This window comes from Trichosurus vulpecula, chromosome 1 (genome assembly GCF_011100635.1).
Source record: "Trichosurus vulpecula isolate mTriVul1 chromosome 1, mTriVul1.pri, whole genome shotgun sequence".
In the NCBI taxonomy this organism is placed as follows: Eukaryota; Metazoa; Chordata; class Mammalia; order Diprotodontia; family Phalangeridae; genus Trichosurus; species Trichosurus vulpecula.
In genome coordinates, this window is record NC_050573.1 from 75871615 (window position 1) to 75888823 (window position 17209).

The 17209-nt window shown below is 50.2% G+C and overlaps 1 protein-coding gene across 1 annotated transcript in view; it reads right to left on the reverse strand.

Annotated features, from left to right (window-relative positions):
- Positions 1–6170: 6170 nt before the first annotated feature.
- The window catches only part of MAST1 (microtubule associated serine/threonine kinase 1), a 31459-nt gene continuing 20420 nt past the window's right edge, over positions 6171–17209 (reverse strand). Inside the window, exons 15-28 of the mRNA XM_036740687.1 lie at positions 13566–13704; positions 12896–13028; positions 12625–12790; positions 12053–12154; positions 11838–11960; positions 11565–11674; positions 11224–11390; positions 10716–10963; positions 9763–9951; positions 9410–9636; positions 8616–8738; positions 8250–8386; positions 7769–7953; positions 6171–7667 (exon numbers count right to left, since the gene is read on the reverse strand). Coding sequence (XP_036596582.1) covers positions 6325–7667; positions 7769–7953; positions 8250–8386; positions 8616–8738; positions 9410–9636; positions 9763–9951; positions 10716–10963; positions 11224–11390; positions 11565–11674; positions 11838–11960; positions 12053–12154; positions 12625–12790; positions 12896–13028; positions 13566–13704 — 3392 coding nt within the window. The 3' untranslated portion in view covers positions 6171–6324. The remainder of the gene's footprint in view (positions 7668–7768; positions 7954–8249; positions 8387–8615; positions 8739–9409; positions 9637–9762; positions 9952–10715; positions 10964–11223; positions 11391–11564; positions 11675–11837; positions 11961–12052; positions 12155–12624; positions 12791–12895; positions 13029–13565; positions 13705–17209) is intronic.

A 17209-nucleotide genomic window follows, 5' to 3' on the forward strand; every position in this document is an offset into this window, starting at 1 on the left:
GGGCAAGGCAGGGCAGTTGGGGTTAAGTGACTTGCCCAGGGTCACACAGCCAGTGTGTGTCAAGTGTCTGAGACTGGATTTGAACTCACGTCCTCCTGACTCCAGGGCCAGTGCTCTGCTCATTGAGCCACCCAGTTGCCCCTGTACTTCAATTCTTACTATGTTTGCTTCAGTTTTCTCATCTCTAAAATGAGGATAATAATAGCGCTTGCCTCCCAGGCTTGATGTGAGGATCAAATAAGATAATATTTGTAAAATGCTTCATGCAGCGCTTGGTCCATGGCAGGCACTATATTAATGTTAGTTATCATTACTGTGTCTGCTCGGTAAATATCCCTTTGTGAATTGATGTGAAATCGTCAGTTGGAAGAGATATTAATGGATGATTGATATTGGCGGAAACATCCTAGATGGGGGCTTGTGAACAACAGAATTAGGACCTGCTCCCCCCTGCCCTTGCTGGCCACCCAAGCCCTCTCTGTGTTACTTCTACAACCCTGAGGGGAGGTGGAGCGGGAACCTGTTGCAACGATCTGCTAGCGGCCGCTGAAGGGGTGTAAGACCCACCAGCCACCAGCACACAGCAAGCTGCCAACACAGGTTCTTTTAGTCTGCTTTACTAAGTAAAGTAGCGTTAAGGGGTTAAGGATCTCAATTTAATGGAACATACAAATTTTACTCTCTTAGTTCAGGGGGAAAAGCCAGCACCCTGAACTTCAGAGCAAACACAAACAAATTACGAACATCAACAGACAGATCTTATCTGATTCAAATCTCTTCAGTCTCCCCACCTGTGTGCCTTTGAACAAGCTATCCCCTGTGCTTGGAAAGCTTTCCCTCTTCCCCTGATTTTTTCCTCCTAACTTCCTCAAAGATCTGATTCAGTGCTACCTCCTATACCACATCCTACTCCCTTGTCAGTTTTCTCATCTTCTCTCCCAAATTGCTTTGTATGTATCGTGTATTTACTTTGTTCTTGTTCAGTCATTTCAGCCATGTCCTACTCTCTGTGATCCCATTTGGGGTTTTCCTGGCAAAGATGCTGGAGTGGTTTGCCATTTCCTTCTCTAGCTTATTTTACAGATGAGGAAACTGAGGCAAACAGGGCAAACTGTCCTGCCCAGGGTCACACAGCTACTAAGTATCTTGAATTCAGGAAGATGAGTCTTCCTTACTCCGGGCCTGGCACTCTGTCCACTGCACCACCTAGCTGCCCAATAGGAATATTATAATGCAATTAACTGACAAGAATAAGAAATAGAAAGAAATCTGGGAAGACCTAATGAAATAACGCAAAATGAAACAAGCAGAAACACAAGGATCAAGTGCACACTGTTAGTATTTGAGGAAAAGTGAATACCAAAGGATGGACAAAGAATCTCGATGGGGACGTGGCGTGACAGAAAAAACTGTCATGAAAAAGTAGCATATATTGAAATGCAACGAAGATTGTTCCTATGCAAGTTGAGTTGATTATATTGCTATCCAATTCGTGCTGTTTTAATGAAACATTTAATAAAAATGAAAAAGAATCATGAATTTAGACATGGGAGAAAATTGAGCCCCATCCCCCTCATTTTATACATAAGGAAACTCAGGTCCAAATGACTTCCCCAGGGTCATACAAGTAAGTAGCAGAGGAGTGGTATCCAGGACTAGGAAGGTGACAGTCCCGCTTTACTTTGCCCTGGACAGACCAAGAGGTAATAATGCTTCCTACTTGAAGTATTGTTTCCCATTCTGAGTGTTACATTTTAGTATAGGGGGATGATCAAGGCCATGGGTTATATCAGGAAGAATAATGATAAGGAGAATATCTAGGAAAGGGTAACCAGAATGGTGAAGTGCCTTGAACCCATTTGGGGGTCAATTAAATGAACTGGGGATACTTAGCCCAGAAAGGACATGGACAGGGGATATGACAGATGTGCTCGAAAGATTGGTGTAGAAAGCTGCTTAGGGTGAGGACTGCTAGAGAGTCAAGATGACAAACTAGACTCCATTCCCAGAGGGATAATCCAAGATGGTGGAGGACTGGAGACCACGCCATGCTAGCACCAGATGAAGGAACTGGGGATGTTTCTTTCCATTTAATTCAACAAATATTTATTAAGCATTTATTATGTGCTAGATGCTGGGGATACAAACACAAAAACCAACAATCCCTGCCCTCAAGGAGCTTCCATCCTGAAGGAAGGTAGTTTACAGGGGAATAATATGTATACAGAAAAGCAAATTAATATGTGGAAATTCATGATGCATACATATGTATTTATATAGCATGTATGAAGTAAATACAAAGGGGAAATTGGGGAAAGCACTAGCTACTCTTTGTGTGTGTGTGTGTATGTGTGTGTGTGAGAGAGAGACAGAGACAGAGAGGAGAGAGAGAGGGAGAGAGAGAGAGAGAGAAAGAGAGAGAGAGAGAGAGAGAGAAGATCAGGAAAGGCTTTATGTACTTGTTGCTACCTGAGCTGAGATTTGGAGAGCCAGGATTTCCAAGAGGTAACGGTGAGTTAGGAAAACATTTCAGACATGGGGGTTGGGTTTTGAGGAGAAGGTAATGGGTTCCCCTTTTGTTCATATTGATAGGACATCCAAGAGGAAATTCCAGCAGGCAGTTGATAAAACAGGGCTGGAGCTAAGTAAGGGCTAAATGCATAGATTAGAGAGTCATCAGTATAAAGATGATCATTGAATCCATGAAAGCTGATTAGAGTATAGAGAAGAAAGCACAGGACATGGTCTTGTGGTACACTCACATACTGAGGGCAGGACATGGATGCTGATCCAACAAAGGCAACTGAGGAGCAGTCAGACAGATAGGAGGAGACACAGGAGAGCATAGCGTCCCCAAAACACAAGAAGTTGGGTCAATAACATCTAAGGTTGTAGAGAGATCAAGAAGATTGAGGATTGAGAGAAAGCTATTAGGTTTGGCAATTACAAGATCATTGCTAACCTTGGAGAAAGCAATTGTAATTAAGTGGTGAGGTCAATACTTAAGGTTCCAAGGTTATAAAGTTTTAAGAGTTCCACTGTAAAGGGAGGGAAGAGAATAAAGCCAAGGAAACAACATTCACAATGATTACAACAAGGTAAATGGAATAAACACCCATTCAAAAAAGTGAATGTTGCAAAGTTCCAAAGAATAAGCACGGCTCCAAAGAATAGATAGAAGACACCCCTCCCCCAACCCTTTGCAGATGTAGGAGGTCTATGAGCATGGCACACTGCACATACTTTTCAGACGTTTTGGATATATTGATCAATTTTGCTGATTTTTTCCCTCTTTTCTTTTTTTGTCTTTAAAAAATACTATTTGTTATACAGGATGACTGGATGGGAGAGGGAAAAGGGATACTGGAAGAAATTATAGGGTCATTTTAAAAAATGTCAAGACTCATTAAAAAAAATTTAAGAAAGAGGGGAGAACCAATGGATAAATGATCCAAGGATAGGAGCCAACAGTTCTCAAAAAAGAATTGCAAAAGTATCAAAATGGGGATCATAGTAGCACCTACCTCCCAGGGTTGTTGGCAGATGAGATACTTGTAAAGTGCTTAGTGCAGTGCTGGGCACATAGTAAGTGCCATATAAACGTCAGCTATTATTATTAGCAAACATATGAAAAATTATTCTAAATCACTGATGAAAACACATGTCGAAACAACTCTGAAGTTTAATCTCAGAAAATTGGGAATAGAATTTGTTCTAGTCAGAAGGGCTGCAAAAAGATAGGCACACTGTTGGTGGAGCTGTGATTCACTTTGGAATTATGGGGAGGGGTGTGTGACTGAACTCTTCATATACTTTTGCCCAGAGATCCCACCCTATTAGGTATATACTTTCAAAGATGTGAAAAAACGAAAAGGTCTAGAATTGAACAAAATATGCCTAACGGCACTTTTTTTTTTTGTGGTAGCAAAGATCTGGAGACAAAGTAGACACCCATTAATTCAATAATGGCTAAATAGTGATGGAATGTTATTGCTCCATAAGAAATGATAAAATGTAAATAATTCAGAGAAGCATGAGAAGACTTAGGTGAACTAATGCAGATTAAAGAAAGAAGCACCAGGAAGAAAATGTGCAGAATGATTACAGCCATGGAAACAGTTAAGGACATAACATTATATAATGATAATGACCATGCTCCGCCTCTGAAGAGAGCTGACAAAGTGTGCCTTCTCCTCTCCTTTGCAGAGGTGAGGAACCGTGGGTGTGGAATACTACCTTGGTTTTCGGGAAAACCAATGTTTCCTTTGGTTTTGCTCAACTGCTTTCTCTGTCTCCCTCCCACTAAAAATATTCTGTTACCAGAGATGATTTGATAAGGAGAAGAAAAGATTTTTAAAAATAAAAGTGACCATTAAAATGAAAGATAAGATTTTTTGAAAAGCGAAGGATGAAAACCAGAATATGTTGGGGATACATGATAACTGTCCTAAAGTGTTTGATGGGCTATCATGAGAGGATTTACATGAATTCTGCTTGGACCCAGATGGCAAAACTAGTAAAAACAGATGTTGCAAAGAAAGAAGTTTAGGTTTTGTCTACAAGTTTCCTAACAACGAGTATTAGTCCCAAAGTGGAACAGCTGTCTGGGAATACAGTGGACATATGTTGTAGAGGTTATCTTGTTCGGGTATGAGTTGGATCTGATATGTCTGAGGCCCCTTCCATCTCTGGGATTCTTATCCCCAGATCAGCTTAGAGAGTTTTTTGTTGTGGTGAGCCTTCAGCCCCAGCCTTGGCCCACTCTGAGCCTCAGTGCTTCTCTTAACCAGAATGGGCCACATTTTTGCATTTATCTTTAGTTACTTGACCCTGTTTCCATTTTTTACACATCTTAAAAGACAAACCCACATAACCGCATTGTTCTCCTTGGGAGGCAATCCTCTTCCTCATCAGACTGTCATATCAGAGCCTCCCATTCCTCTGGGGATAGCTTCCCCTCTAGAACCTTAGGTCAGCAATCCTGTCCTTTCAACTCTCTGCCCAAATCAGATGGTGCCCTGTTGGTCACTATCTGCAGCAATCTCTAGAACAGGGGTGGGATTCAGATTCAGTCAAAGCACCACACTTGAGGCCCTAGAGGGCCACATGTGGCTGCAAGGCAGCAGGTTCCCCACCCCTGCTCTAGGATAGTCCCTTCCCAAGGCTGCCATCCTTTCTATGTTACAGCTGGTTCCCTTGTGAGTCAGACTGAGTCCAGAATAGAAGCTTCCCCTTTTTTCTACCTTTTGAGGAGGCAAGGCAAGGATTTTCTAGCTACTTTGGTTTGGGCAGAGAGCTCTCCAGCAGAGACACAGTGAATTATGTGCTTCCATCACTCTGATAGCAGGCTTACTTGCCACATTATCTGTTCCCCACACTTATCCATCTTCTGACCAGGTGATCCGAAGTGGATCATCATGACAAATACCATGTGTTTCTCTTTCCATTGAGTCAGCTTGGTGGCACAGTGGATAGAACTCCGGGTCTGCAGTTAAGTCCTGAGTTCAAACCAGACCCAAGAAAGACTACCCATGTGAACCTAGGCAAGTCACTTAACCCTTGCCTGCCTCAGTTTCTTCAACTGCAAAATTATAATAGCACCTACCTCCTAGAGTTGTGATGTCTGTATACATATATAAAATATGTATATGCATATTCTATGCATACATGTGGTTATTTGTAAAGCACCTGGCACATAGTAGGCACTTAATGCTTGTTCTCCCTTCCCACTTCATCCAAATACTCTCCACTATGATTCCCATCCCCCTCTCCCCCAATTGGGGATTCCCTCCTTTAAGATAGCTTAATAATGCTCTTCCTCAGCAGTCCATTTTATCTAAGGTATTAAGCCCTCTAATCTGCTCCTTTGGGGCACCCCCACCCTTCTAGAGCTATATTTCTATATATAGCTCTACAAGTTACAGCAGAACTCGGGAATGCCTCTCTCTGCAAGGCAGCTTTTCCTCTTTAGGTTAGTCTCGGGGTGGCCACACAGACGACAGTTATGGTTTTTGCCCCTCTTGGATTGTGTCTCCTGTGAGTTAAGGCGTCTTTGCACTGAGTGCCCTTCTGTTGTACCAGCTGCTGTGTGATAGCGGGCTTGGTAGCTATATGGGCGGTTCCTTTCCTCTCAGTTTTTAAAACCCATTAGCTCAGATATCACCACTGCTACTTGTGGCAGGTCCAGAGAGCCTGGAGCCCAGGATGCGTAACACGCACTTTATTTATATGTGTACATATGTATACAACCCACTGTACAATCCGGTGCTGCCCTCCAGTCCTATTTACAAAGGTCCGGAGGTGGGGCAGTGCCTGGGCCTGCCTTCAGTTTGCTGACCCCTTCTTGGCCGGGCCTGGGCCGGGCACAGGCTCAGCAGGGAGGCGGGTGGGCAGCCCTGACTCACTCTTAGGGCCTGGGAGAGCTGGGATAGGGAGGGCAGTGGTGACTTGTGGGTGCCCTGGGTCAGAGCCAGGCCCATTCCTAGCAGAAGGTGGGAGTGGAACAGGAGTAGAGCCTGGGGGCTCCGGAGAGAGTTTGGGAGAGATGGGTTTTGTTCGGGGCAAGCTCAGTGTGGTTCTTTCTTCTACCACCTCCAGGACCCAACGCTCCTTGGCCACCCTCCCCGCCGGGGCCTCCGGGGGAGGCCTACTGACCTCAGCCTTGGGCTCCACAACAATGGGCACAGGGGGCAGGTCATTGCCTGGGCCTCCCCGAGGGGAGGTGGCTGCTTCACTGGCACTGCTGCGTCTACCCGCCTCATACTCTTGCACCGGGCTCAGGGCTGCCTTGGCCAAGGCTCGGGCTGCCCCACCTGCATCCTCTGTCTGCACCCCTTGGTGCCTTGTGCCTGCCCCTTCTCGGTCCAGAGTCCGGCCTGGGGGTGGTGCCCGAGGTGGGCAGCCAGGAGGGATGCAGCCCCCTGACCATGGGGGCTCTCCCCTACTGCTGCCTACTTCTCTTTCCTTGCGGGAAGACCCTTCGGGTTCTAGGACTTTGCCTGGACCAGGAGGTCCTGGACCAGCAGCTGGCTTTTCTTCCTTTGGACCGTCAACCCCCCGTGGCCCTGTTAGGAGCGGGTCTCCCCCACCAAGACTCAGGGGTGACTCCTGGCGGCCCAGTCGCCTCATAGGCGGGGGGCGCTGGGCCCCAAGCCCTTCAGCAGCAGCAGATGCAGGGCCTGTCTCGCCCTCAGCCTCAGCAAGGCTATGCAATGCCAGCTCTCCATGGAAGTCCTTGCGGAAATCAGGGTGCCCCACCTCCAGACTGTGCTTACGCAGTGCACCCTTCTTGTCAGTGCCCAATGGGCAGCCCAGCTTCTCAGCGGATTGGACCCTCTTAAGAAGTGGGGAGCGGGGGGGCTCAGCACTCTTAGGCCGTGGGCGTACCACAGGTGGAGATGAGTGTAACTTGGCAGGGAAGCTTTGGGTGGTGTGGGAGCTGCCCACTGTGTGGCCAGGTAGCGGGGGTGGAGACGACTGCGTGGGTGAAGGCGTGTGTGCCAGTGGAGACAGGGGAATGTTGCCAGCTGACTTGCAGCGGGCTGAGCGGTACTGCCGGTGCAGCTTGGGAGACAGGCCGTGAAGAGTGCTAGGCCGGATGTGGTGGGACGAAGAGGCTGGGGAGTTGGGGGTGCTGGAAGCCGGGGAGCTGCTTTGAGAAGAGGCACCTGCAGGAGAAGGAAGAAATTGTGGAGGGGAGCCTGGTGAGTCTATGGCCCAGAGTCCCTGATGCTCCATTCCCAGTCCTCCCCGGCCACAGGGAGCATACCTAGGTAGGCCGAATCAGGTGTGGAGCGGTAACTGTGTGTGGGGGAGCGGGCAGGCAGGCCGTGGGTCGGGGACCCAGGGAGGCTGTCACTGGAGGACAGGGATCGGTTAAGAGATGAGAGGGAGCGGCTTGTGTGAAGGAGGTTGGACTGCTTAGTGATCTTGCGGAACAGAGAGCTGCGCTTCCTGTGATGGGCCGGAGAGAAGAGAGGTGAAAGGCCAAGCCTGGGCCTGTGGCCCTGGAGCTCCCCCCACTCCCACAGCCGTTGCAACAAAGTTAAAGATCATTTAATATCTTAGTTTTACAGAAAGGGGAGCTGAGGCTTAAAGAAGGCATCAAAGCTTTGTGCAGGGTCACAATGATGAGATAGCGCCCCCCTCCCCGCCCTTCCTTCACCCCCATGTTCTCCCGCCTCCCCCCATGCTCTCTCCCCCTTCCCCCAGCCACTCTGACTCCTCAGGGCTTCCGCACAGCTCCCTACCTCTCTTGACCCTCCTTAGCTGCCGGCCTCTTGTTCCTCCTGGCCATCTTGGCCTTGTAGCTGGTGCGCCGGGCAGGCCCGATGCGGATGGAAGTGTTCTCAAAAGGTGTGGTTGTCACGGCCACTTTGTTCCCACTCTGAAGGTGCCAGGGCATAAAGGGCCCAGCTGGAGATCATCTGGAACACACACTGCTCCAGGGCACCCTATCCCCTCTTCTCCTGATTCTCTCCCCTATGCTGTGCCCTCCCCCTCCTTTAGCGGCCTTTCCTTTGGACCATGCCAGCCCTTCCCCCAACTCTTCATCTCTCTGGGGTTGCCCAGCCACACCCCCCCATACCCTTCTTTCCTCCCTCCTAGCTCCTGACCTTGAGGATCAGCTCTACCACCTCTGGGTGCACCATCCCATGCACAGGCTCCCCATTGACGTGGGTGATGAGGTCCCCTGCACAGAGTCCAGCCTCCTGGGCAGGGCCTCCCTCTTCCACGTGCTGTCGGGGGTGGGGGACAACAAATGGTTACAGGAACCTCCCTTCCCCCAACAGGCTTTGTCGGGCCCTCCCCGAAGTGGGGCAGGTGACCTGGTGGCTGTCCCATTGGGAGGCAGCCAGAAGCCACAGCCACTGCCTAAGTCCCACATACAACGATCAAAACAAGTCCCATTTCTAGTCCTCTGAGATACCTCACAAATAAGGCAGGGTACGATAGACACTGTCTTTGTAATCTGAGCCCTGAGTCAGTCCTAGCCATGCATCTACTTACCATGTGGGGGGCCCTGACTAAGTCATTTTACTGCTCTTGGGCAGCTTCCTCATTTGCAAAATGAGGGGTTGGACCAGTGATCTATGGTCCCTTCCAGCTCAGCAGCCCATGAGCTTATGATAAAAGCCCTGTGGGGGTGGGGCACCAGAAGCATCAACCTCATTTTACTGGTGAGGAAGCTAATGTTCAGAGAGACAGTGACTGGGCCAAGGTCACACAGTTAGGAGGTGGCCACTGGACCTAACCCTCGCTCTTCTTTCTCTAGGTTCTGCCCTTGCCCATTACACCAAATCAGCATCGGCAGGCTGGGTTGGATGGGGAGTTTGGGAAGTATCATCTCTTCGCCAAGTGACCACTACCACCCCACCCTGCCTCCTGGCCTTGGAGGTCAGACACTCACCCATACGATGTGGTGGACACTATAAACATCTGAGTCACCCATGTAGACGCGGATAGCCCTGAGGGTGAAGCCGTACTTCTTGCCCGAACGCTGGATAGTGATGGGGGATCGCAGAGCGCTGACAGCGGGGGAGTAGTCACGGCTGGGAGACGAGTCCCTCGATGATGGGTTGGAAGAAAGTGACCGAGGGGACATAGGACTGGCCAGGGGAGAGCTGCCATGCTGATCTATTGGGGACACGGGGATTGTGGGTGGTCAGCAAATGGTCGACCCTGTGAGGGACACTGTCCTGCCGTGCTATGCTTCCCTCCCAATGCCGGACCTATCCCTGGTGCCCAGGCCCATGAGATTACCTGTTGGGATCATAACGGACAGAGCAGTAGCAGATGCTGACTTGATGACCTTGCCCCCAGGGCGTGAGGGCCGCTTCTCTGAAGGCTCTCCAGAGATCTGCTGTTGGTGCCTTGCCCGGCGAAGGACCAGGTCATTTGTGGCCTTGGGTGTTGATGGGTCTCCATCTTTGGGCGGTAGGACCAATTCACCTGGTTGGAAAAAACAGCCACTACAGCTCCCATGAGTGCAGTGCCTTAAGGCTGTCAAGTACACTCCTCACACCAACCCTGGACCTAGGGAGTAGATTAATATTCCCTATTTATAGATAATGAAATGGAGCCCTAGAGAAGTCCAGAGGCTTATCCAAGGTCAAGCTGGTATTTAAAACCAGGTCTCTTGACTCCAGTCCAGATATCTTTTTATTATACCTTTAAGGGATAGTATGGTGGAAGGGGGATGGAGAGAAAGGGAAAGAAGAATGCTCTGGGACCCAACTGGCACCATCTTTGGAGGGAAATTGCCCCCCTGCACCCTCTCAAGGTACTGGCAGCAGGGGAATGAACCTGAATCCAAAGGCAAGAAGAGAAGTCATTCCCAGGACCCTCAGGATCACAGGGTTTAGAGCCCAAGGGACGTCAGAGATTCCCTGATTCAACCCTCTCACAGACCCAGCACGAGGAAGGACTGGCACAGGGTCATCTAGCTAGGAAGCAACAGAGCCCTTCTGCTCGGGGGAGGGGTCAAGCGGTCACTGAGCACCTACTATGTGCCAGGTGCTTGTCTCATTTGATCCTCATGCCACCCTGGGGGAGGGGCGGCTCTTCTCTCCATTTACGGTGAGGAGGATTTGTTCGGGATCACACAGCTGGATTGGAACTCAAGTCTTCTGATTCCAGGCCCAGTGCTCAGTTCTCTTTGCCAGCGGCGGCCTGGGCTGTGGGGGAAGCGCGGAAAGACAAAAGTGCACACTCACCAGGCTCTGAGTCTCCAGTGCTGGGGGTGCTGTCCCCGGCAATTCCTTCCTTGGGGGGTCTGCTGTCTAGACTCCCAGGGGGGTCAGAGCTAGGCCGAGGAGGCCTCCGTACCCTCCCTTCATCCTCATCCTCCTGGGGAGCGCTAAACCGGCTGGGCTCCAGGAGAGCTGAAAAACGGCGGCGAGCACCCAGTGGGGGACTGGCCTCCCCCTCTAGGAAGGATGACTCTGAGGCTGACAGACGTTTGCTAGGGTAGGAAGGGCCAGGGAGTCAGAGGCAACATTCAGACTCAGTCAAAGACCTCCCAATTTTAAGTGGCTTCTTTGCCCCAACATGGAGAAGAAAAGCCAGAGGATCCCCACTCCTGCCCTGACTCCCATTCTCTAGCTCTCCTCCCCATCTGGATCCCAGCCCAATCTTCCAGGCCAACCTCTGCATAGTCCCCTCCCCCCATTTCAGAACTCAAGAGGACCCTTGCCCCCAGCCCCAGGTTCTGCCCCAGCTCACATCTCGGGGGACCCCCCCCTCCAACTCTTGTCACGAAGGGTAAGGCCGCCCAGCCCCTCCCGCTTGCTGGCTGCCTTCTCCTCTTGGCTCTTGGTGCTGGCTTCCCGCTTGCCACTTGTGGGAGGCTTGGGCTCGTGTTGGGACAGCTGCTCCATGCTGCTGTATACCTGGCAGGGAGGATGGGCTGCCCTCAGGATGGAGTCCTGGCTTTTTGCCCACAAAGCCTGGCTGTGGTTGGAATGTTCCCGTGAGCACACAAGGCGAGCCTGGAGGAGCTCCCCCCACCCTGGGCACAGTGTTGGTCCCTCCCCAGTCTCCTGTCTTAGGGGAGGAGAGCTTACTTTGCTGAATCGGGGAGAACAGGAGGAGAACTGGCGGATTTCCACAGGCTCATCCTCTGTCGTGTCATCTTCGTCGTATGAGTTGACATGATGATACCTGTCGGAGCGGGCTGGGGGCCACCATGAGCATTGGGGGCATGTTGGGGAGGTGGAGTGGCTCCTCCCTAGCCCTGTGCCCTTGGGGTGAGGGGGCCCTGGCCTCTGCCATCCCCCTCCCCCTCCCTCAGGCCCCAAGTGGATGTGCCCGGAGAGCGGCTGGGGCTGGGAACTCACTGTCAAAGTAGCTGGTGTCATCCTCTGACTCCAGGTTGGGGATGAACTCCGCTTTCTGCCGCAACAGGCCTGTCCAGTCCAGCTCCCGGAAGAAGCTGTGTTCCTTCACTTCAAATGCACCACCTGGGGTGGGGGCAGACAATAGTCCCTAGGCAGGGGGCCTAAGGGCTGTCCAGGACTTAAAGGGGACACCAATGCCAGGCAGCCCTCCTTACCTGCACCCAGGCGCACCAAAGGGTTGGTCTGTAAGAGGCAGGATATGAGGAGCTGGGCATCAGCAGGCAAGGCCTCCTCCCCCTCAGGCCACAGAATGTCATCTGCAAGGAAATGGAGGGAGGGATGAGGGAAGAAAGCAAAGAGTGGGGAGAGAAGGAAGGGGAAGGACCAAACTCTTGGGACCCACAGTATCAGCAAGGCCAGTGCAATTCCATCGTATCCTATTGGCGGGATTAAGTCCAATGTGTCAGGAAAGTGTGAGCTTGGGCAAAGTCCATGAGCCTCTTCAGCTCTGGCTCCCCCATTGTCCATGTGCTCACCCTCTGGACAAGGCTTGGGATTACTTTGTATTTAATTTGTGTACATGCTGCATCACCCTCCCTGTAGAATCCTCCCCTTGGTCAAGGCAGGGACCCTTTTGTTTTTGTCTTTGTCCCCAGAGTCTAGCACAGTGTCTCGCACACAAGGTGCTCAGGTTTGTTAGATGAATGTGAGCATAAGTGACTGCCCATGTGGACCGAGGAGGGGTGGCCAGCGGCCAATTGGTAGAACAACGGACAGGCACACGCACCACTGATGACCTGCCCAAACAACTCCTCGGGGGTGTCTCCAAAGAAGGGCACACAGCCCACCAGGAACTCATAGAGGATGATGCCCATGGCCCACCAGTCCACAGGCTTCCCGTAGCCCTGACGCAGGATCACCTCGGGTGCGATATACTCAGGTGTCCCACATACCTGTGTGAAGACCATCAGCCCCCTAGCTCTGTGCCTGCTGGGCCCCAGCCATGATCCCCAAGTCAGACCCTTCCCATGCAAAGCCCTGCTGCCACCTCCTCCCACCTGCTTATCCAGAAACTCTCGGGCATCCTTCTCGATGTGACCCTCATACAGGTTGGTGGTGAGGCTCATCAGGCCCATCTTGGAGAGGCCGAAGTCCGTCAGCTTGATATGGCCCATGGAGGTGATGAGGAGGCTGGGGGTATGGGGGCACCTCAGAGATACCAAGCCCCATCCCACCCCAGCCTGGCATAGCTTCAGTAAGTCCCTCTCAGGAGAGGCATTGCAAGGAGACAGATGCCTCCCACAGGCCCTCTCAGTGCCCACCCCCTGCCCAAGCCCATGGACCTTCACATGCCAATAAGGATTAGGGACTGGCAGGGATGGGAAGCTGGGGACTATCTGTGATTGGAGGTGGGGAGCCATGAGTAGGAGGATATGAATAAGGGAGAATAAGGGGACAGGACAGGAACAGTGAATAAGGAATGTGGCTATTTGAGAACTTGGGGGAGTTGGAAATAACTGGGCAGGGATTTAGGTGGTGGGAAAAGAGGGGGACCAGTGTTGGAAGAGTGGCAGAGGCGGGTAGGGCAAAAGGAATTGAGGGGTAGGTGAAGTCTAGGGGTGTGAAGGACCTAGGGGGAGGGTCTGTGGGATTTTGGAGGGTGAGGAGGTGGAGGCTTGAGACAGGGTGAAGTCAGCGGGAGTTGGGGGGCAGGAGGGGATCCCCTACTTGTCAGGCTTGAGGTCCCGGTGCACAATGCCATAGTTGTGCAAGTACTCCAGTGCCAGCACTGTCTCTGCGAAATACATCCTTGCCATCTCCACAGGCAGGGCCCCAATGTTCTTGAGCAGCGTGGCACAGTCACCTCCTGTAAGGGAGAGCCATGTACATCTGGGGCAGGGAGCCCAGGGCCAACCTCCCTTCCTCACAATCCCCACACCTTGCTCAATAGCTGCCTCTTCCTTTGTCATGAATCCCAACCTTGTGGGCACTGCATGCCTCCGTGCCTGCGTCTCATCACATCCCTGCATGTGGCATACTGCTATGCCCCGAGATGACAGGGGCCACATCTGACTTGGGTGGCTCCCTTCGGCAGGTGCCTGCCTACAAGACAGGGCTTCCAACTTCACTCTCCTTTATGTTCCCTCAGCAGATGACCTTAGCTCCCACTTTACTGAAGAGATTGAGGCCATTGGTTGGAGACACTACATCTCTCATCTGGACCCCTGTGTCCTCATCTATCTCTTCTCTTCTGTTACAGTCTCATAGGATGAGGTGGCCTTCCTCCTTTCCAAGGCTACTCCTTACACTTGTGCACTTGAGTCTGCACACTCTCATATCCTTCAAGAGTGTGCCCTCATCCAAATTCCATCTCTCTCAACTACCATCTCTCCCTGTATGTTGCCTTTATTCCCACTGCCTACAACACACTCATATTCCTCTGGGGTTTTTTTTTTGTTTTGTTTTGTTTTTTGGGCAGGGCAATTGGGATTAAGTGACTTGCCCAAGGTCACACAGCTAGTACATGTGTCAAGTGATTTGAACTCAGGTCCTCCTGACTCCAGGGCTGGTGCTCCACTCACTGCGCCACCTAGCTGCCCCATTCCTCTGTTCTTAAAACGACAACAAAACACCTTCCTTCGATACTGTCACTTCCTCCAATTAGCATCCTCTGTCCTTCTTCCTCATCACTGACAAATTCCTGGAAAGAGCAGTTGACATTCCCTGATTCTATTTCTCCCTGACATGATGACTCTGCTGACCTTTGCAATCTGATTTCACTGTGCACTTCACACTGCAATCACTCAAATGAAACTGTCCTCAGTCATCAGCATCTCTCTCTCTCTCTCTCTCTCTCTCTCTCTCTCTCTCTCTCTCTCCCCTCCTCCTCCTCCTCCTTTCCTTCCTCCTTCCTTTTCTTTCTTTCTCTGTCTCTCTTTCTCCCTGCTCCTTCCCTCTGTTTCTCTCTGTCATTGGATCTCTTTGTCTCTTCTGAATCTCTGTCTCTCTTTAACCAATGACCTAGTAATAGCAAAACCTGCTGGCATTTTCTCAGTCATGGAAGGACAATCTGAGTGCTAAGGGCACTTAGCAGCTCTTTAATTCGATTTGTGCCTGAATCAAAACACCTTCTACAATGTACTCAACAAGTAGTCATCCAGTATTTGCTTGCAAAGTTATAGTGAGGCAGGATCCACTGCCTCAGCCCACCAGCAGCCTATCCCACTGCTGGACAGCTCCAAGAGGTAGCAAGCTTTTCCTAACATCCAGCCTAAATTGATCCCTTTGCTCCTCATTCTGTCCTCTGGGGCCGAGGAATACGAATTTCTCTTCCCCAACAACATCCTTCAAATACTGGAAGACAACTACGAAGTCCATCCCCAAAACACACACACACACACACACACACACACACACACACACACACACATGTCCCATCTTCTCTTCTCCAGGATATAAATCCTCATATCAGGGACTTCATCATCCCGTCTGCCCTCTTCTGGATACTACCCATCTTTTCCTTCCCCAAATGTCACAGATCTAAATACAATGGTCCAGGTGTAGTCTGATCAGGACCGAGCACTAAGCACTATGGTGAGCTACAGACCATCTCTGCTTTATTCCTGGACACCAGCCCTCTCTTAAGGCAGCCTGAGATTGCCTTAGCTTTCTTGGCTGCCAGATCACCTTGTTGGCTCACATTGAGCTTGTAGTCTGCTAAAACAGACTAAAGATCTTTTTTCCCCGTGAGCTGCTATCTAATCCATCCCTCCCCAGCTGGTTCTTGTGAAGTTGATTTCTTGAACTACCAGACTCGACATTTATCTCAATTAAATTTCACCCTCTTAGATATGGTCCAATGTCCCAGCCTGTCGAGCTCCTTTTGCATCCTGTCATCCACTATGTCACACATCTCTCCACACTCTGTATCATCTATACATTTCATAGAATCATGGATGTAGTTCTAGAAGTCACTGGTGAGCATGTTGCCTAATCTGTTTTCTAAGACTGTGATAGAATCATTTGATAGATAGAATGTAAGGTTCATGAGGGCAAGGAACATTTCCCTTTTGTCTTGGCATCTCTAGAGCATGGCACAGAACCTGGCACAGAGGAGGGCGCTGGGCCAAGCACAGTGCCCTGAGGTGTTCCACTGGAGACCTCCTTCCAAGGTGACATCAGAGCAATAGTGATTACTGTTTGGCTGTGGCCATCTACCCACATCTGAATTCACCTAGTTAGTCATTGTCTCCTCCACAGCTGCCCATCTTTTCCATGAGAATATCATAAAAGACTTGATCAGATGCCTTGCTAAAATCTAGATAAATTTTATCTAACCTACCCGAAAAGAAAACAAGGTTAGTCTGATACAACCTATTCTCGTTGAAGTCATGTTGCTGTCTGTGATCACCACTGGATTTTCTGCATTTCATTAACCATGCCTTCAATGGTACCTTCTAGAAATTTGCCTGAAATTGAAGAAAAGCTCACTGACCTAGAGTCTGCAGACTTCAATTCCGTGGCACCCTTCTTTGCTCCATCTTTCTCTACCCTTCTCTATCTCCACAACCACTGACAGTATCCCAGAAATCACATCTGGTGGTTCATTCAGTTTTCCCAGAAGGTGGATTGTCTGGGCCAGCTAAAGAGATCTCATCATCATTTCTCTTACTATTTCTATGCTTCTCTTGCCTTTTTCTCAGCTTCTCATGGCCTTTATCATCCCTTGCTTATACTATTAAGGGCAGCAAGGTGGTGCAGTGGATAGACTGCTAGGCCTGGAGTCAGGGAAACCTGAGTTCAAATCCTACCTCAGACCCTTACTAGCTGTGTGATCCTAGGCAAGCCACTTAACTCTGTTTGCCTGAATTTCCTCATCTGTAAAATGAGCTAGAGAAAGAAATGGCAAGCCCCTCCAGCATCTCCGCCAAGACAACCCCAAATGGGGTCACAAAGAGTTGGACACAACTGAAAAACAACAACAACCTGGACTGCTGTAATAACCTGTGTCTAAGTCTCTTCCAGCTCTACACCATCCTTCACAAAGCTGAAGTTTTCTGCTCAAAAAGGGGGTTCAGTACAGCCTAGAAGATGAAGGATAAACTCCTTAGCCTGACATCCAAGGCCTTCGACAACTTGGCTTTATCTAGTCCTTTTTATTAGTACTTCCCTCTAGGAAAACGATTGCTAGCCTTCTTGTGGGGAATTATCCAGGCCTGGAATAGTATGCTACCCTCCCTTCATCTCTACCTTGCCATCCTTCCAATTCCAGCTGAGGGCCCCCTCTCCTAGGAAGCCTTCCCTCCTTGATGACTTTGGATGGTAGTGAGCTACACTTCCTTCTCAAACTTTCCTAGAGCCTCTTCCCCAGA